The 19,111-nt window shown below is 42.8% G+C and overlaps 1 protein-coding gene across 5 annotated transcripts in view; it reads right to left on the bottom strand.

The window, feature by feature from the left end:
* The window catches only part of MYO1H (myosin IH), a 53,804-nt gene that overhangs the window by 22,426 nt on the left and 12,267 nt on the right, over positions 1-19,111 (bottom strand). Inside the window, exons 2-13 of one of the 5 annotated variants that reach the window (XM_043529460.1) lie at positions 15,710-16,009; positions 14,263-14,378; positions 12,766-12,964; positions 11,603-11,683; positions 10,904-11,083; positions 9,310-9,408; positions 6,865-6,978; positions 5,245-5,316; positions 4,021-4,140; positions 2,695-2,762; positions 1,588-1,693; positions 320-400 (exon numbers count right to left, since the gene is read on the bottom strand). In XM_043529460.1, the coding sequence (XP_043385395.1) occupies positions 320-400; positions 1,588-1,693; positions 2,695-2,762; positions 4,021-4,140; positions 5,245-5,316; positions 6,865-6,978; positions 9,310-9,408; positions 10,904-11,083; positions 11,603-11,683; positions 12,766-12,964; positions 14,263-14,378; positions 15,710-16,009 (1,536 nt within the window). The remainder of the gene's footprint in view (positions 1-319; positions 401-1,587; positions 1,694-2,694; positions 2,763-4,020; positions 4,141-5,244; positions 5,317-6,864; positions 6,979-9,309; positions 9,409-10,903; positions 11,084-11,602; positions 11,684-12,765; positions 12,965-14,262; positions 14,379-15,709; positions 16,010-19,111) is intronic. The other 4 variants (XM_043529461.1, XM_007058335.4, XM_043529462.1 and 1 more) reach the window with 4 other exon arrangements.

Below are 19,111 nucleotides of genomic sequence, written 5' to 3'. Positions count from 1 at the left end.
TGCTTCCAATGCAGGACGGTGACCGCTGCAATTTGGGGCTTTTGAGGATAGAGATAAGTAAACGGGAGAGGAACAAGGAGAAAATCGCAGAGCACAGCTCAGAAAAGGTACAAGTTCCTCCAACTTTACTTTGGTGTTCTGTGGGGTCTTCAGACTCTATAACTTAGTATTCTACCCAACCCTTTTAATAGCAAAGGCCTGACAACAGAACTTGAGCATCCATATATTTACATCCTGGGTACTGTAGAGTTCTTACCATATTGAGAGAGTAATAATAGTATGTAATCACTGCACAATAAGGCACAAATTTTGTCCTTACCAGTATGGAGATTATTCCTTTGTGTTTCTCTTCAACCAAGTCACAGATGATCTTGTTGTTGAAATATGGAATTGGCTCCCACTGGTATTAGAAAGGGAAAAGTGATTTTCAAGAATTCAGAGAACTTTACCTACTCCAACCTGAAGTAATTCCATGTTAGGATTTAAGGTTTTATTGGAGACGTTCTTGACCAAGCCACTCCTCAATATATTCCCCCTTTAAGCAGCATGGGCAGAGTTATCTTACTCATTACATTACTATACTGCAATCCTTCAGTCTCTTCTGTTGTAACATATGCAGCTGCTTCTTTTGTTATTAGTATGTCTTTATCCAATGCACTGTTAACCTGTGGAACTTGTTGCCAGGGGATGTTGTGAAGGCCAAAAGTACAACTGGGCTCCAAAAAAAGTTGAGAGGATAGGTCCTTCAATGGCTGTTAGCCAACATGGTCAGGGATGCAACCCATGCCCCACGTGTCCCTAAACCTGACTGCCAGAAGCGGGGACTGGATGACAGGGAACGGATCACTTGATAATTGTTCTGTTCATTCCCTTTGAAGCATCTGGTGCCCGACACAGTTGGAAGACAGTACATCAGACAAGATGGACCAATGGTCTGACTCTGCATGGCCATTCTTGTATTACAAGGATCTTCTTTATTTCTACAAAGGCATTTCATTGCAGAGTCTGTTTCTGGCCAAGAGTCCTAGTTCTGCCACATTCTCCTTCAAAGCATACAAATTAACTCAACCAGAATGACTGAACGTGATAGACAGGGTACAACTAGGAGTAATGGGATCAAAGAAGGGAAGGGGGAAGCTAGGCCAAGTATAGCAAGAGCTTCCTGTGAGTTCTATTACATAGCACAGGGGTTCTCAACTGGTAGCTGGGGGTTAAACAGGGATTCGAGAGTCATGACTATCCCACACATCCCATGTTGCCAAATGGGAGGAGGGCCTGACTAGATGAGAGAGGGCCCCCAGGACAGAAGAGGTTGAGAGCTACAGAGAGGACAGTCACCAAAGGGAAGCATTCTTTAAAAAAAGAGTGACAACCTGAAAATATACTGTAGATGATAATCCTGTATTAACTGAAGAGAACTGGATAGGTGGAACCACTATGCCTGTTCCATCTCAAACATCAACGATGGTATTTCAACTATAACGGGAAGTTTTGAAAAACACTATTAATGCCTTTGTGAATAAGAGTAAGTTTGCAGTGCAGTGATGTTCCCAAGAGAACAAGATAGGGAAAAGCAGTGAGAGTTACCTCTATGCCTTCCATCTCATATTCCTCCTGCTCTGCCTTCAGAGTCATTTCGATTAACAGCTGCTGGAGCTTTTCGTTGCAGTAATTGATGCAGAACTGTTCAAAACTTTTGAAAAATAAAATAAGCAAGAATAGCAATATGTATTAAAGGAAAGCTTTCTATCTGTTGTCTTGGTTTGTAGGGAAACAAGTGTAAAGAGAATTCCTATTTTAACCCTTCTCCCCATGACAGAAGACGAGCCCATGAAATAGCCGAGGCAGCTGAAGTTTTGTTTTCCCACTAGGATGATATTTTAATAGAAACAGCCCATATCCCATTTCATGAGTGGCTACCTACCAGGGTAGATGTTTAATAAGAACTGGAGAACCAGTCTGGATAAAATACTCCACTCCTCCCTCCCCACCCACCACCCCTAAAACTTCTGCTTGGAACTCAAACCAAATTAGAGAGCTTTGATAAAGTTAAGTGAACTCCACCCTCTACCCTCCCCAAACACAGATGCACACTGCCATCTGGGCTGCAATTCCAGAAGGAAGTACCAACATTCTTCCCAGAAGGGCTGTTTTTGAGAGACTCCCAGCCCACTTTTGCTGACTCAGCAAGCTCAAAAACAGCAGACTAACTGCTGAGTGTTTCTGAACTAAACTGCCACATTGTCATCCATCCTTCCCAACAGCTGTATAATTGAACCTATGAAGACAGAATAAGCGTTCTAGGGCAAGGAGTTTTGTTTGGCTAGAAGAAGGTAGTTGTCACATCCTTCTCTCTCTCGAGGCTTTGAAAGCTGCCCCACACAAGATGGCGGCCCACTGCAATACTACATGCACACGTTCTTCCATAGGATTCTGGACTTTTAACACAATCAGCCAACTAGAGCAAAGAGACGAGTTGAGGCTTTCGCTGTACTTCACTTAGCCAGTTACGCCTACATACGGCAACATGCGTCAGAGCTTAGGGACAACTCGGAGCTGATGAAGGGAGCTGGGACTCAGCTTCCTTGCCTTTGTGGGGTAAGCCGAAGCCTGAGCCCTAATGGCCATGCATTGCTTTGGAAGCAGACCCACATTAGCGCGCGCACAGTTTGACCCAGCTTCAGTGGCACTTACCTGTTTGTATCAAACACTTCAAACCCGTAGATGTCAAGCAGCCCAATCACCGTTTTCCTGGTGAGGTCCTGCCAAACATACCATTAAATGCTCCATGAGGAAAAGAGGATTTCTGTAACTGGTCCAAGTGCTCTGTATCATTCATGTGATTCCCCTTCACCTAGATTTTAATCTCTCATTTGTTCCCACTCTGCCACTGACCAGGGAGTTCAGGGAGACTCAATACAGGGACAGCGTCATTACAGCCTGGGTCCCACTAGCAGGCAATTCTGCTGCTGAACTGACCAGATATTTTGGTGAGCAAGCTAATACAGGTCTAAATATTCTTTGTGGAGGTTGGGCACAGGGGTAGGAGAGAATGTGGAATAAATCCTCTTTATCTTCTAATGGCTTCACCCTCCTGTAGGCACTGGGAGGATGGCCATCACATATATTTGTTCCAGGCAACCACTGTCTTCTATATGTGGGTAGGACACAGGATTCCATGCTGGGGACTCCCGGCTGTTCCTAACTGTGTGAACATTTGTAGTCTCCCCAACTCAAAGCCTAATGTTAACTCTCAGACCTGGGTTTCTTAGCTGATAGTACAACACATTTTAGTGCACAGCTACTGTAGATGCAGAGAGGAATCCAACAATTAAATCATTAATGGGGGAATCTAGCCAACCCCCATTTTCTACAAAACTACATATCCAGGATAATGAAAACTGCTCCATGCATGGCTGCCTGGTGGCTTACCAAACCAAAAGCAAAGACCTCCTTCAACTAGTCACTTCTCTCTCCTAAGCACAGATATCAAGGCTACTTTCCATACAAGTTTCGTCACCATTTGGAAAACAATTTTTCTGATCTTCTATAGAGCTCCGTTATATGCCAAACTCCCCTCGTTTTGCACCAGCACTACAGACCAGCAAATAGCATGTTAGTTTGCTGCCACATGTCCAACAGGAGAAGCAAATACCATAGTTTGGGTGGGTCCTACAGAGGCAGCGATTTCTTTTCTTCCTATCAGCTATAAAGTGATCATGTATAGATCTGTGTTTACTTACAATCAGGATGGGCAATTTCAAAGCAGGTCATGCACTGGCCAAACTACTTGACAATGTATCTTTAGTATTCAATTAAAAAAAAAAAACACCACACAAACAAACAAGCAGAACATGAATCTCCAGCTCACAGTGGTTTGGATCCCTGAACTCAACTAGCAGACTTGAGAAGTCTGGTGGAAACCACCACATTACTGTCTCATTCTGGAAGCACTGTCCACTCACTGAATGAGACAGTACTTGTCTGTAGAACACAGTATTAGCTAGAATGGGAACCAACCTTGTTGGCTAAAGATCCATTAATTTTGTTGACTAGCCAAGTAAAAGTCCGTCCATAAATCGCCTTAGCTGCTGCATCCCGAGCGCAGAATGCCAAGTCTACGTTCAGGGGACTTAGGACCTGGGGGAAAAAAAAAGCAGGTAAAAATACTCAAATAGAGTAACTAAGATAACTCAAAGTCAGTAATTTTTAACTCATTTCATGCTTCTGAATTAGAGAGCAAGCTACCATGCGACAGCCTCCATTTCACACTGAAGCATGAGCAAGCCTTCAGATCAAAACTGAAGCCAACTACAGCTAGCACCTCAGGCTGGTGTGACTACTGCTCTCGGGCCAACTATGAGACCGCACACTGGGTCCTACTTCTACACATCTCCCATTCAGCTGCACACATCCTAACCTGTAACAGAGTTCAGACTGGTCCAGTCTCACAATGATGAGATGGATCTGAAGTCGAAGAGGTTTTGGATCATGGTTTTGAAATAAAGTGAGATATTCCATATATCGTCTTTTTGGTCAGAAGGTACAAGACAATAGCTACAAATCTCCCAGCATTAACATACAGGCTACAGGAGAGGCGTCACCGACAGTGAAGTAGATGAATAAAAGTAAGGATTGAGCCCCATTTTACCCCCTAATTTGGGGGCAAACATCCATCTATATACAAGCTAAATGTTGTACACCAGATATAAGGGGGAAATGGGCATACACTATCAGGATTGATTAGGAGGCTGCATTTTGGGACTCTGCCAAATTTCAAGGGGAAAAGCCATCAGCAATTCTGATGGCTTTCAATCAACATTAAATGTTATAAGCGGACATTTTATACAAATGCTTGCATCTGCATATGAAGCAGAATTTCTCAAGAAGCACTTTGCAGACTACACAAAGGAAGGTAATGTGGCTCAGACATGTGGCTGTGTGTAAACCTTCCTCGCTTCTGGCTTTTTTCAATCACTTGTTATGTCACTCAGCAGGAAGGCAGCCTCACACCATGTCTCAACTTAATATCTCAGAAATTTACGAAGGAAGGTAACTATTCTTATCACAATTTTACAGATGGGAAAAGAGTCAAATTAAGGAAACATCACCAAGTTTGCTGAAAGAATCTGAGTGTGTCAAGAACAAAACATAGGGTACCCTGGCTCCTTATCCCAGGGTTTTACCACTAGACTGTTGACTTCTAATAGACTATGAGGAATCTGACACTGGCTTAATTTATACCTCTTCTGATCTGGCTTCTATCTTTTTGTGAGTAAGAGCTTCCTGTAGAATGGATAAGTGGACGCCCAATAACTGCCAAAGAAAAGAGCCACAGTTAGAGTACAAAGGGTAATTTCATGCACACAGTCAATTTGGAGTGAAATGTCCAGGCTGCTTCCTTTTACTGTTCATTACTCTTGAAAACCCAGAACATAACAGGACAAACATCTGTATTTCTCTGCACCCACAGATAAGGAGTGAAATCCATCATATTAAGGTTTAAAGGAAAAGGAACTGGACAACTGAGACAGCAATGGTATCTCTGGTCACATTGGGATTTTAAGGAAAATGCTGTAGTTACTTGCACTGGTTTAACATGATTGTCATGATTAGAGGTCGGTCAAGAATGCTCTCCCATAGTGTATTGGCAGACTGCCCAGGCACTTCGTAGGGGTTTGCTCCCTTGTGGAGTACTGAACTGCTGCTTCTCTGTTAGGGAGTAGCCCACACAACCCATTTCTGGTTGTTAGAGGGTGGCAGTATTGGCAGATTAAGTCACTCTGATCTCTTTTGTTGTATTTAAAACAATGTTAAGCAGTTGATTTTTATTGACGACAGGAAATTCCAAATGGATGCTGCTGCCACTCCAGTCTGAACATGAAATCTGACCCTTTTGTGCATTGGATTAAAGGAGCCACAAACCAAAACACTGCGTGCCCCCGCAGCAACAACTGTGCACATCTGTCAGCAGCCACCCTGCAAGCATGCAAAGTCACTTATGCAGGTCTGGGAAGTGACAGTGTGTGTCTTTATGCCAACTGGGGACAAAAACACTATTAAAAACAATGAGACAGAGGATATTCTAGTAATGACTTAATACACCACACCCACAATGAAAAGCATGGATCAGTTACACAAGAAGCGTAATATAATATAAATACCCGCAATGGCTAAAGTTGAATTAAAATGCTAAGGGGCCTGGTTGCATATTATACATTACAGATTTCTACTTTTCCATCTTTATGCTGACAGCAAGAGTTGTTTAAAACATTTAAACTTTAGGATTCTGCATTTGGCAGCTCAGTGCAAAGCTCATAGGGGTGCTATAAAGAGGACAGTGGAGAATAATTGATCAAGTCCACTGAAGGCAGGACAAGAACTAATGGGCTTAATCTGCAGCAAGGGAAATTTATGTTTGATATTAGGAAAAGCTTTCTAACTTTAAGGGTAATTAAGCTCTGGAATAGGCTCCTGAGGTAGGTTGTGGAGTCCCCATCACTGGAGGTTTTTGAAAACAGTTTGGACAAACCTCTGGAAGGGATGGGCTAGATTCTTTGGTCCTGCCTCAGTGCAGGGGGCTTGACTATTTGACTTCTCAAGGTCCCTTCCACTCCTACATTTCTAGGATACCCTGATTAGCGCAGGGACTGTTCAAGCTGGACTTGACGCACATAGCCAATGTGAGCCCCTCAGAGCAGAGGCCATCCGTCTAGAGAATTTGGAAGCTTCCTAGGACAGTATGTGCTACCATCCACAAATCAAAAAACATAGCAAGGAAGAGAAGCAACCCCTCAGACCTAGTGCCTTGGGCCCCTGCTTCCAAATCTGTATGGAAGATTCCTGTCTCCCCAGAGATGATACCTTTGAGATCCATTTGATCTGGCTGCTGTTGGTGATGATGGCATGACCGTTACTATCTTCTTCATACTGAATATTCCCCAGGTGCAGGACACTGGCAATGACCCCAAAGAGATGCTGAGGCCAAAGTGACAAAAAGACTGTTAAAAGCCAAGTTCATATGGTTACATGCAGTGATGAGCTGCCAAAATCTTAACAATCGGTTCCCTATAAAAAGTTCTGACGTAAGGGATGTGCCCCAGTATGTATTTTTTGTACTAACAGGGTAACTATACGTCCGTATTTTCCCAGGAGGAATTAAATTTAAAAATTCCTCCCAGATGGCGATTTAAGAACCAAAAGGCCTGACCTGTCCGGGAAAATACGGGTGTATGTTAACCTTGCCTAAAGTTTTTTCAAAAAGATGGGCCTGAACTAGAAATGAGCTCCGTTTCACAGGTGTGGGGCCCCGCCACGCCCTGGGGGTGTGCTATGGTGACCAGATGTCCCAATTTGGGGGTCTTTTTCTTATATAGGGTCCTATGACCCTCCACCCCGTCCTGATTTTTCACACTTGCTGTCTGGTCAGCCTAGGGTGTGCACATGTGTAGGTCCCAGCTGCTCCCTGCCCTCCTCATTGAAGCAGGTGTGCAGGGTTACTGCCCTGGGAACTGCAGGGCATCAGTGGACGTGGGGCCAGCCGCAGACAGGGGTGTGGGGCAGGGCTGGCTGGGGGGGTGCATGCAGCAGGGGCTGGCTGAAGACAGGACAAGGGGGTGCATGCGTCAGGGGCTGGCTGCGGGCATGGGGTCCAGGGCTGGCTGCAGGCAGGGCAGGGGGTGCATGCAGCAGGGGTTGGCTAAATACAGGGCAGGGGCTGGCTGTGGGCAGGGGGGTGAGTGCTCACAGGGAGCAGCCCAAGCAGCAGGACGCAGCCCAGGCCCAGCAGAGCAGCCAGGGACCCACCAGGCAGCAGCGGGAGCCCCAGGGCCAGGGGAGCAGCCGCAGCAACAAGGCTCATGCCCAGGGCCAGGCGGCAGCCCACATGGCTCCCGCAGTGCAGCGCCCCCGACGGCCAGAGGAGGAATTACATCATTTCCCAGCTGGAGCCCATCAAAGCCTCAGTGCCCCCTGCAGGGAAGTGGGTTAACAACCGGTTCTAAAACTGCTTCAAAATTTAACAACCGGTTTGTGCGAACCGGCTCCAGCACACCACTGGTTACATGGTCATTATTCTTAATGAGAGTATGCTCTAGTTTGGCTCAGTGGTAGTGCAATCTGTTGATCTGAAAATCAACTACTGCTGAGGGAGACAGTGAGAGATCATCAGCTATTTCTCTAGACCTGGTACAGAAGGACACTCCAACCTGGCCGCCTCCTTCCAGTCTGACTCCCTGGGATATAAACATCTGACACTTCAAAATTAAGCCAGCTGCTCAACCTAAGAAATAGATGGATGGTGGGAATCACCGAAGTCCATGGGAGAGGCAAAGACAAGGTCACCAGGCATGCATGCATATCATAGGGCCTGCATCTCAGGCCATCTTGGTGCTGGGACCATCACTTTTATAGACCTTCTTCCCTTGCTGCTGAGAAGTTCACAACACAGGCAGCAGAAAAAGGGCACTTTGCTACATGATGCGGTTAAGCCAAAAGCAATCCCTGCACTTGCAAAATGGAGTTATAGAGCCATTTCAGAGAGGCATAGATGATACTCCAATGAACTCTGGACCCAACTTACTTAAGTAATATCAAAAATCAACAGTTAGGAACTGCAGAGAGGGAGAGAAGGGAGCATGTTTTAATTTGTACCATGCATCTGAAAGAGAACTGGTCGTTCAATAAAGCCACAACCATATCCCCCAAACGCCTAATCCTATGTCCCATGTTATGCAGGACATCAAATTAATCCTTCTGGTCTTAAAAAAAGGAAAAATCTATCAAGAAAATGTTTAATGATATGAAGAATAACAACAGCTCCTAGTTTTTATAGGGGACATGAAGTTCTGGGGCCAATCTCTACCCATATACATGTGACATTTTTCACCAGAGGTAGCACTATAGACTTCCTTTAGCAACACACTGCGGACACCAGAAACCACAGGGTGGGGAGGGGATCAGAAAGTTTGCTACTGGCCCAGTAATACTGTTTGTAAAGCACTTTCCCCTGGTGGGTACAGGCATTGGTTATTACATCCCATTTTCCTATCCATTATGGAATATCAGAAGGCCATAAGGTATTCAGACAATTCCTGCTCTTAGGTGATCTTGTCCATGTCTTAGTCAGTGCAAGACTGTTCCCCACAACATGTACTTCAGCACTGCATCTAGTCTTAAGTGTTCCACCACTTCCTTAAAGAGAGTTGTACAGCCCTTATTTGGAAATTCCCCAGATATCCATCCTGGTTCAGGTTGGAATCAGCAGTTACCCCCTTTCATAAATACACATCGCTTCTCTTGCCTTTATACCTCAATATCTGTTTCAGTGAAGTCAATGACAGAGAAGGCTTTGTTGACTGTTTTCCAGTCACTCTTGTCATTAATGGAAGACACTTTGGCACATTGACCCTATTGAGGAGAAGAAAGAGGCATGAAAACTTTGCATCCATCACTACAGTTCTATTGATCAGGTGATCTGTGTACCACTAGCCAATCTCACCTTGGCTTGGCATTTTTGATTCCCAGTTATCAGTTCTTTACCACCTTGTTTACAGGTATACACACAGGTTATTCCACCCCTGCCCATACAGCCCATGGCTCTACTCGTCAGTCCTTTCTGTAACCGTTACTTAAGAGCACGGTGTGTGTTGAGTTTGGGTAAAATTGAAGGGCAAATTATCTGCATATTATACTCCATCAAAAACTAAAGGAAATAGGAGTCATAAAACAGCAGTTTGCGCAGATGATTCTGCATTTTATGAACAAGTGTAGGGAATGCTTTCCTTCATCTCATATATAACAGCTGCTTAAGTCAAGCTTACTTATTTTACACCAAATTAATAAAGAAAGCCTTAAAGAGAGACCTTTACACAGAGTGTAACTTGCAGGTAGTCATTTTACTAGTTTCAGAGTAACAGCCGTGTTAGTCTGTATTTGCAAAAAGAAAAGGAGTACTTGTGGCACCTTAGAGACTAACCAATTTATTTGAGCATGAGCTTTCGTGAGCTACAGCTCACTTCATCAGATGCAAGCTCATGCTCAAATAAATTGGTTAGTCTCTAAGGTGCCACAAGTACTCCTTTTCATTTTACTAGTTAACAGTTTAGGCCATGCTTTCCACTGAATCAAAGGGGTGTTTTTAAACACCAGCCAGCTGTTCTGCTTAGTAACATCTGCCATTCAGTCACAATGCTTCTAGGATATAGCACTCATTTGCCAGGCAACAGTTTAATGTTTATCACAGTCTATCACAGACAGATTAAGAACTTCACAGCCGTGGACTAGGCAAAAGCTCTAAGGTGGAATAAGTGGTTACCCACGCACAAATAGCCTCACTAAGAGGACTGAAGAATACAAAGTGATTGTATTGTTAAATTCCTTATGGAATACAATTTCTCATTTCAGTTTGCTTCATTGTGAAATCCCTCTCTAAATTAATGGAGAAGCAAGGACAGGTAGAATTCATAACTAGAGAGCAGAAACTAATTCAGGGCCAAGTTTTAGTCTCTCATGCAGCTTCTACTTATTTCACAACCTCAGGGCAGAATTTGGGCAAGCCATAGTGTTGTCTCATTCTAACGTGCTTTATCCATTAATAGTGCAGAAGTTAGTGCCTCAACTTCCTTTACTTCTAATATTGCTGCAGCTCTGGACCCAGGGCGAATCAGTATCAAAAGGTGAAACAAGGGTAGAAAAAAATCATACTACTGACAGCTGTTCTACAGTATTATAATCACTTAGGAAGTCATTAGCTATAGTCATGACTTCTACCATACTGGAGTACATGAACAGTGAAGAAAACCCATCAAGTCATAGGTGAGCATAGTACATAACAAGGTACTGCAGATCTATGCTGCCAAATTCATCACAGGTGGTTCCATGCTGGGGGCCTAATTATCCCAACCTGTATAAGATACATGTACTTCTGTGGGTTGCGTTCCAGTCCTAGCCAGCGAAGCAGGTCATCTTCCCCACCCTCCAGCAACTGGTAGAAGATATGGAAATTCCGTTCCCCATTGTTTTGATGAACAACTCGGGATTTCTCAATCAGGTAACTGAGGATGTGCCCTCCTACTGGAGCTCCCTAGAGGGGAAAAACAAAAAACAAAAAAACCAGCCAGGTGAGCTTAGACTGCTAAGCCTTCAACATCCAACAGTCCAAGTGACAGGAAGCCAGCAGAAGTGTTGTTACTGTGTATTCTTAACAACACACATACTGATGACACCAGAAGCCTGTCACGCTACTTATCTGCTCTTCTTACGCTTCATTAGTTTCTCTATTAAAATATCACTTACAAGTTGACACATACTGTCTGAGGAGTGACTGTCTTTTCAACTAACTCCTGCTCTGTAGTGAAATATTACCTTCTCCACTGAGCAGTTGGCTGTGTTGCCAATAAAGCTGAAAACTTCCAAGATACAAGACTTCAGACACCTCAGTCAAAAAAACACAAGAGCAGTAAAAGTTAGGTCAGAAGGTAGTCCGCAAGGTAAATAATTTTGCGGGGCAGTAGAAGGTTTACTGACTAAGTATTCCATGCTGGTGCCATGCAGCTACATAGCTATGCTTGTCTTGAGAATGGTCCAACACATTTGTTTTTACCTTAAAATCAAATTGGATATCCATGTATTTTCCAAACCTACTTGAGTTGTCATTACGCAGAGTTTTTGCATTTCCAAAAGCCTGCAGAGAAACAAGTGAAACCAAGTCACTCCTCTTGCTGCTGAGAGCTCTGCATCTAGAACTGGGGTCATGAGGAACTGAGGGAGAAACATCAGCATGTACAGCTTTAGATATCCTATGCACTTTTCCTCTCTCTTTTCATGCTTGGTAAATCAATAGGCAGCTAAATCCCATGAAACTCTGAAAAATTAGGTTTGTGTTTACCGGAGACTTGACATACTTGCTTCCCTCCTTCCCCACCCTCTGCTGACACATTGCATTCCATAAGAGCAGAATCCATCTGCCCAGACACACCAATAGTTTACACTCAACATACGTTCAGTACTTTCAGTTCTCTGATTCTCTTCAGTTCGTTCTTCATGTAGGGTTAAGTATCAATGGCAGTAACTAAATGTGAGCCAGTTTGGTCATGAATATTTAGACAAGCGTTCCTAAAATTTGACAATATGAGTACTTGTCATCTAAAATTCACTGAATGTGTGTGCCCACCAGGAGTCTATATCCAGCTCTCAGCTCATCTTATTTTGGGGAGAGCTCTAAAACCTGTCCAGAATAGCAGTATCCACCGTTACCTTCCTGCACATTAGGCAACTAGAGGGATAGGTGACAGATGCTTGGAGAGGCTTGTTCATTCATTGATATGGTTCAGCATTTATTAAATGGTCTCAAAAATATTTTCTCCTTTCCTTATGGAGCACTACTGAGAAAAATCCCCTCTGCGCACAGCATTTATACTGAGGGAGAGAGACTAGGTGTTTTGATTATAGATGAAGAAATATTGTAAGCTGAAAATTACAAGTGGAAAAAGAAATTTAATCCCTGAACAGCAAATTGGCCTACATCAATTCCTTCACATTTTCCAAGTCAGACAGGGCATTCTTGCAAAGGGGCTGAAATTACTTTTATTATAATGCAACTGGAGATCAAGTATCCCTGCAAACTGGATGCCATTCTGCTGATTAGATCTCTTCTTCCTTCCATGCATTCAAAACATTTCAGTTCTATATACAGAGAAATCTTGCAGACTCCAGCCAGTCTCTGCATGGTACACCTTTAGGGTTTTTTATTTTATTTTGTTTTACCTCCAGCACTGGATTGGAGAGCAGCAGGCGATCACGGACTATTTGCAGCTGTTCCGTAGTTGGGCAGGTCACTGCAAAGTACTGCAAGATCTTCTTGGAGGCTTCTGTTTTCCCAGCTCCACTCTCCCCAGAGATGAGGATGAAGTGGTTATTGTATTCAGCACACATTATCCGGTAGGCATTGTCAGCTATGGCATATCTGAATAAGAGTCACCCCCCCAAAAAAAATCAAATAAGCTTTAAGAATTACTCGATATGAAACATCCATACAAAATGATGGCAGAAAGCTCTGACAGGAGTAAATGTTCCATAGGATCCTTAACACTGGAGACAGCTAAAATTTACAGACCTTGAACTGGACAAGCAAGCAATGTTCCCAGCAGAAAATTTGCTGATTCACAACTTCAAAGTAGAAACATTAATTCAAATTGAGAGGTAGGCACATGACAGAGGAAAAGAGCTTTATCAACAGAACCCATTTGGGCTATGCACACTGCTGTGGACCTAGGTTAGCACACTGCAGGTCTGTGACCCAAAGGCAGAGACCAACCAACCTCAAATTTTCATTTTCATTTTCAAAGCAGCCTGCTGGTCAGTGCCAACTTCTGCCCATGAAGATATTTTAAAAAGGTAACAATTAGTGCAACCACTTCCTCCCCACCCCCCACACTATTTGGGAAGAAAATGCAAAAATCTACATCCAGCTTTGAAATTTTACCTCAACCCACTCCTGCTCCCAGAACCAGCTGGAGGCAGAGTTATGAGCACTGAGAATAGATGGAGCCCATGGAGCCAGGAGGAAGGGCAGAGACTATGAAAGGGAATGTTTCAGACAAACTAACGAGAGGATATACTCAGTACTGGAATTATGTCAGGGCACATCAGGGCTCTGCCATGATGGTCTGACATCCCATCATCAGGTAAGTGAGGAAGGTATCCACTGAGCTCTGACTTGCTAGAAAAATTCCTTAATTCTAGCCCTGTCTGACACAGATTCTTCCCTGTGGATTTTGACAAATTGGCCTCTCAATTTCACCCTCTGTACAATGGAGATAAATACTTACATGCCCTCACAGGAAAGTTGTGAAGAGTAATTAACATTCACAAAACATTTGAATTTTCAAAGCTGTGTTAATATTAAGTTGACATTACCCTCCTTCCAAGTTCTGACATCCAAATGCCAACCTTGCAGACATATACTAGACTAGATAATATTTAGTCCTGCCATGAGGCAGGGGACTGGACTAGATGGCCTCTCAAGGTCCCATCCAGTCCTATGATTCTATTATATTGTCTAATTGAAGTTATTTGATAAATAACCCAGCAAAGAGTAGCAAGTTACCTGCTAAGATTGCTATTAAGAAAAGTTCCCCCACTCCCACCAATTACTTTTGAAAAAGTGTTTGTAATATAAAAAACACAACAGTGCTAGACCTGACCATATGAAAGTCAAAGTGTTTATGTGAACTGAAAGCAGGGGAATTTAGTGCTACTTACATATGTGGTGGCAGTTCAAAAAAGTTGACCCCTTGATAGATCTCCATCTGTTTAACGGAGTAGAAATCCAACTCTTTGTAGGGATTCACAGATACTAGAAGGGTACCAATATATGTCTACAAGGAAGAACAGAGCGTAGACAAACAGAATGACTTCTCCTGAAGGGCAACCTCAAGCATACCATGTGAAAACTGACAAAAATAGAACATGTGGAACTTTTCTGTAACAAAAATTTTAAAGACTTCAGTATTTCTGTGCTCCATTTCTAACTCCCCATACACTTAAACCCTTATTTAAAGGTTGGCTGGCAAAGTAATTACATTGGTTTAGTCCTTTAATTGTCCTAATAGAGACTTTTGATACCTCTGTCCCTTGATGCTTCTGGGATTTGATTCATATCCCAGTTAACATAGGAACATATTTGCCCATAACGAACACTGTTCTGTTAAGTCATTGAAAGTCTGCTGTCCTCCAGATGTGATGCTGATGCTTCATAGGAAAGCTAAATTCATAAGCCATTTGGTGGTTACTTAAAACTGTGCATGTCTGCAGTGTAGTAGCTGTGTTGGTCCCAGGATATGAAGGAGACAAGGTGGGTGAGGTAATATCTTTTGTTGGACCAACTTCTGTTGGTGGAAGGTACAAACTTTCAGGCTACACAGAGCTCTTCTTTCTGCTCTGCTTCCTTACCTAGACTTGAAGAGCTCTGTGTAGCTCAAAAGCTTGTACCTTTCCCCAACAGAAGTTGGTCCAACTCTTTCTTAAGACTGTATATGGAAAGAAATAATTCCTTCCTGAGCCCTGCAGATGAACAAATCTCAGGTTTCAAGGTGTAAGTCTAATTGCCTTAATTTTAGACTATTTCAGTGAGCCAACGTTACACAACACTTCAGAACCTAGTAACAACTGACTCCATATTCCACCAAGCCCTTTCCTTTGTTCCCACTTGCCTCATCGTAATATTGAGATTCACCTAACAGAAGAGGTTTGTTGCTGTGCAGATCTTAAATGGCAGAGAATCTTACCAAACGTTGCACTGTGGGTGCTCAGAACCTTTGAAAAAACAGGGCCATTAAGAACTAGCAAATTTTCATCCTGTGGTTCAGTGCATTCTCTGTGCTGGCTTGGCTTTTCGTGTTCCTTTGTTATTTATTGCACACCACTCGGACACCTGGGACATAAACCATACCATCCACGGAAGATATAGATATAAAAAGTGTATCTAAAGGGCAAACAGGGTAGTCAGCCTGCGAGATTCTGTAAACATCTTTCAACCCTTCCCCATACAGCAGACATAACACCAAAGCATTAGAAAGCCATATTCTTGGGGAGATAATTCACTCTGTACTGACAAGCCAACACTGCAGTGACAAGAGAAATCAAGTCCACCTGGAACTCTGATCATCCCAATACAATGGTTCCACAGAGAAGCACCATTTGGCCTTACTCTTTGATCTGACTTGTAAGCAGTTTGTAGTCTGAGGCATGTCACCTTCCCACAATTACATGTTAGTTCACAGTATCTTCTAGACACAAGTACCAGTATTGCCATGAAAGATGAAGTCATAAAAGCATGCAGATTTACGTAGATGAGGTTCTCTCTGTATCGCTTGCGAAGGTTCTCCAAGAAAGCAGCCTCACTGGTGTGGGAATCCAAAAGAACGAAGTCCTGTACCCCAACTCTGTCCCGGGCGATCAGAGCCCCTTCCATGTTCAGCTGGTTGTGGTTATCACTCACCTCTTCTTTCTACAATGCAAAGAAAGTAGCTCAGTTATATGTGTTTGATCCTTTGTTTGCTGAAGGGGGAGCTTTCACACTGGAGTAAACTAAAAAAAAAAAAAAATCCACTTCTATTAAAAGCTCTGGACCTTTGTTATTTCAGCAATTAATGGCTTAGTAAAGGGTTCCCTCCTTCCCAGCCTAATAGCCTGTTTGGTGTTATCAGAATCCTGTGTTTTAACATTCCACTTTGTAGTCATGGCCCAGTGGCTAAGGCATTAGCCTGGGATGCAAGAGACCTGAGTTCAAATCTCCCGATGTGACATTGGGCAAATCTCCCACTAGGTGTGCCTCAGTTCTCAATCTGCACAATGGACATAACAGCACTGCCCTGCCTCAGCATTATTGTGAGGAGAAATTCAATAAAGACTGAGGTGCCCAGGTGGGATAGTGTAATGGGAGCTGTAAGTACCCAAGCTAAATACACAGATAGCAGTAATGCTGCCAAATCACCATTAACTGATCCTACAGTGAAGCACAAGGAAGCAGCCTTAATTTCAGCTCAAACACAGCTTTGGTAATTAGCAAGAGAAGAATGGTGACAATCCTTTAAAAGGTAAAGGATGCATATTTATATCTGATCTGCCAGACAGTCCCCAGGTATGAAATATTCTCCTAGGTTGTTTGTACCTGAATAGGCTGCAGTAAGGCAAGCTGCCCTGCAGAACGAAAGCTCAGTTGGAACAGTCAGTCATCCAAATACAATACTAGGAAGATCCTCAAACTGGAGTTTTCAAAAACACTGCATTTTTCTAACCAGTGGGAAATTCAATCCTGATGTGGGTTTATTGGCACTGTGACAATTAGCTTCCCATTACTGTGAACCCCAAGCCTACTCAAGATTTGACCGTTAGAATGAAGATTTGAGCTTCCATAACAGATTAGTTTTTCCAGACAACCAAGATTAGACAGAAAGAAAAAAGAAAGCTCAGGTTTCCACATAGGGTTCTCTAGAACTTAACACAATTGCCCAGAAGCCAGACAAACCTGGTTCCTCAACTCAGATGAGCTATTAATTTAGACAAGCCACTAACCCCGTATCTGAGTCATATCAACTGCTTCCAGCTGAGTTGGTTTAGTTCAAATACAAGGAGATCAGGTGAGCTGCTCAAGCTACAGCAGCTGGGGCGACTTTAAAAAAGGAGGATCTTCCGAAAAACACAGGTGCTGCCTCTGACCTTATTAGTTTTCCCAAGGAAATAAAAATTAAACCTGCATACGCTGCATGGAGGACAACAACGACGTTTTTTAAGCCTCCTACAAGCAGATGAGGAACAACTGTTTAAGTTTGGACAGCAGATGTCTCCACACACCAAGGAAAGCGTTCTGGATGTAAGGATGCAACAATTACTAGATACAACTGAGTTGTCTGGCTGGAGACACTGCACTTTTGGTGTGATCTGGAGATAACAATGCTGTCTCGGCTAGCGGTCTCCTCTCAAAACAGCGGAAGACTGTGCCAGGGCTATTGCTGAGCAAAAGACCTCTCCATTTCTCTGCGCTATTCATTTTTGAAAGATTACCTTGGAAAATACTTTTATAATTAACGGTCTTTCCCATGACTGGGATACAGCTATTCTGTTCTGATTTAGAGATTGCATTAGATTTCTTACCCTTCTGTTTTTAACGTGTTAAGTGGACATATTGAACACTAGCAAGTGGACAAGTAGGATATTCTTTATAATTTCTATAGCACTTACATTTCAAAAGTCCTGTACAAACATCACACATTTCCAAGAACTCATTTCTCACTCTGTGCATGATTTACTTTCCTTATATTGGGCCAAAAAAATTTAAAAAAATAAAGTTAAGGTGAGCTCAAAATGTTTTGAGCTGTTCTGGGACTTGGTGAACTAGACTAGAGAAATAAATTTGGCTGAAGATCACTATACTTATGTAAAGGTTTACCAGATATGGGAATGGTAATGTAAGTCTCATGTCTGGTATTATTGTGTTGGCCTTTATGACAGTGGTTCTTGATATTTTCTACTCTCTCTCAAAATGATGATGCACAAAAGATTGGGAACTGGCATTGAGAGGATGTTGTGAGAGGCTATTTATGTAGCTGTTGTGGTGCTATTTTAGTTTTTACCAGAAACTGCAGGAAAAGTCAGAATAAAATGCTATTTCTGCTTTTATTTCTAGTTTCTACTGATTTTTGGCAAACCTTGACTTTGGACTTGAGCTTTGGAGAAGGTCTGGATAGCATGAGTGGAAGAAAGCAAGTCTTTCTGTCAGAAGTGCAATCATGCAAGAAGAATTTCACCAAAGGCGTATCAAAGCACTGAACTCAAGTTCACAACTCGTTATAGGACTGGGATAAGGAGATTTAATTGAGCTCAGAGGCTAGTCATTCTTTCACAAGACATGCAGTACATTAACCCTGTCTACAAACACACTAAGTGCATTACCTGGTTTCATAAAAATGAAGTATCTCCGCTTCACAAAATCCATCCCGCCCCCCCTGATTTCAGAGGTAATCTTGCTACATGTTTCAGATATGCAGAGAGGTTTTGACAACTTAGTTATTAAAAAAATCTCATTGTAATTACTGGAGTTAAACTTTTGGTCCAGATGCAGGGACATTCTCTTAAAGTCATTTTAATTTTAACTGGAAGAAATACTACATCCTCTGAATTGCTTCGTACTATTGCTGGGCCCTCATTAAGCAACTTGTGTTCCAACCCAGAGGTAGAAGTGGTGGCTGTATTTTTAGCCACGTGTGAAGAACTCGATCTTAGTGTTTGAGTAAGGGCAGGTTTCATGCACAATCTGGAGGCTCACCTTCAGAATTATTTTCAAGTTCTTAACAGAATAGATACCTACAGGAAAATACCGGACTGTCTCTGCAGTACACAGAAGATGAGGGTGTACAGGAAGAGAAAAGTCACCATGAATTCCAGCATGCTTTTAACACACTGTAAACACTGAATTTCACTCTTTACAAAACTCAAAGAAGTGTTAGGGCTTGAAACCCCTCAGCTTTTGATCTGCATGGCATCACTACTTTCATTCCACACATCTGCTTCAGTAAACTGATTCACAAGTTTTATACTTTTAGTGCTGACA

Source organism: Chelonia mydas, chromosome 15 (assembly GCF_015237465.2).
Source record: "Chelonia mydas isolate rCheMyd1 chromosome 15, rCheMyd1.pri.v2, whole genome shotgun sequence".
Taxonomy (NCBI): domain Eukaryota; kingdom Metazoa; phylum Chordata; order Testudines; family Cheloniidae; genus Chelonia; species Chelonia mydas.
The sequence above is the reverse complement of the archived record's forward strand: the minus strand, read 5'-3'. Positions and strand labels throughout refer to the sequence as shown.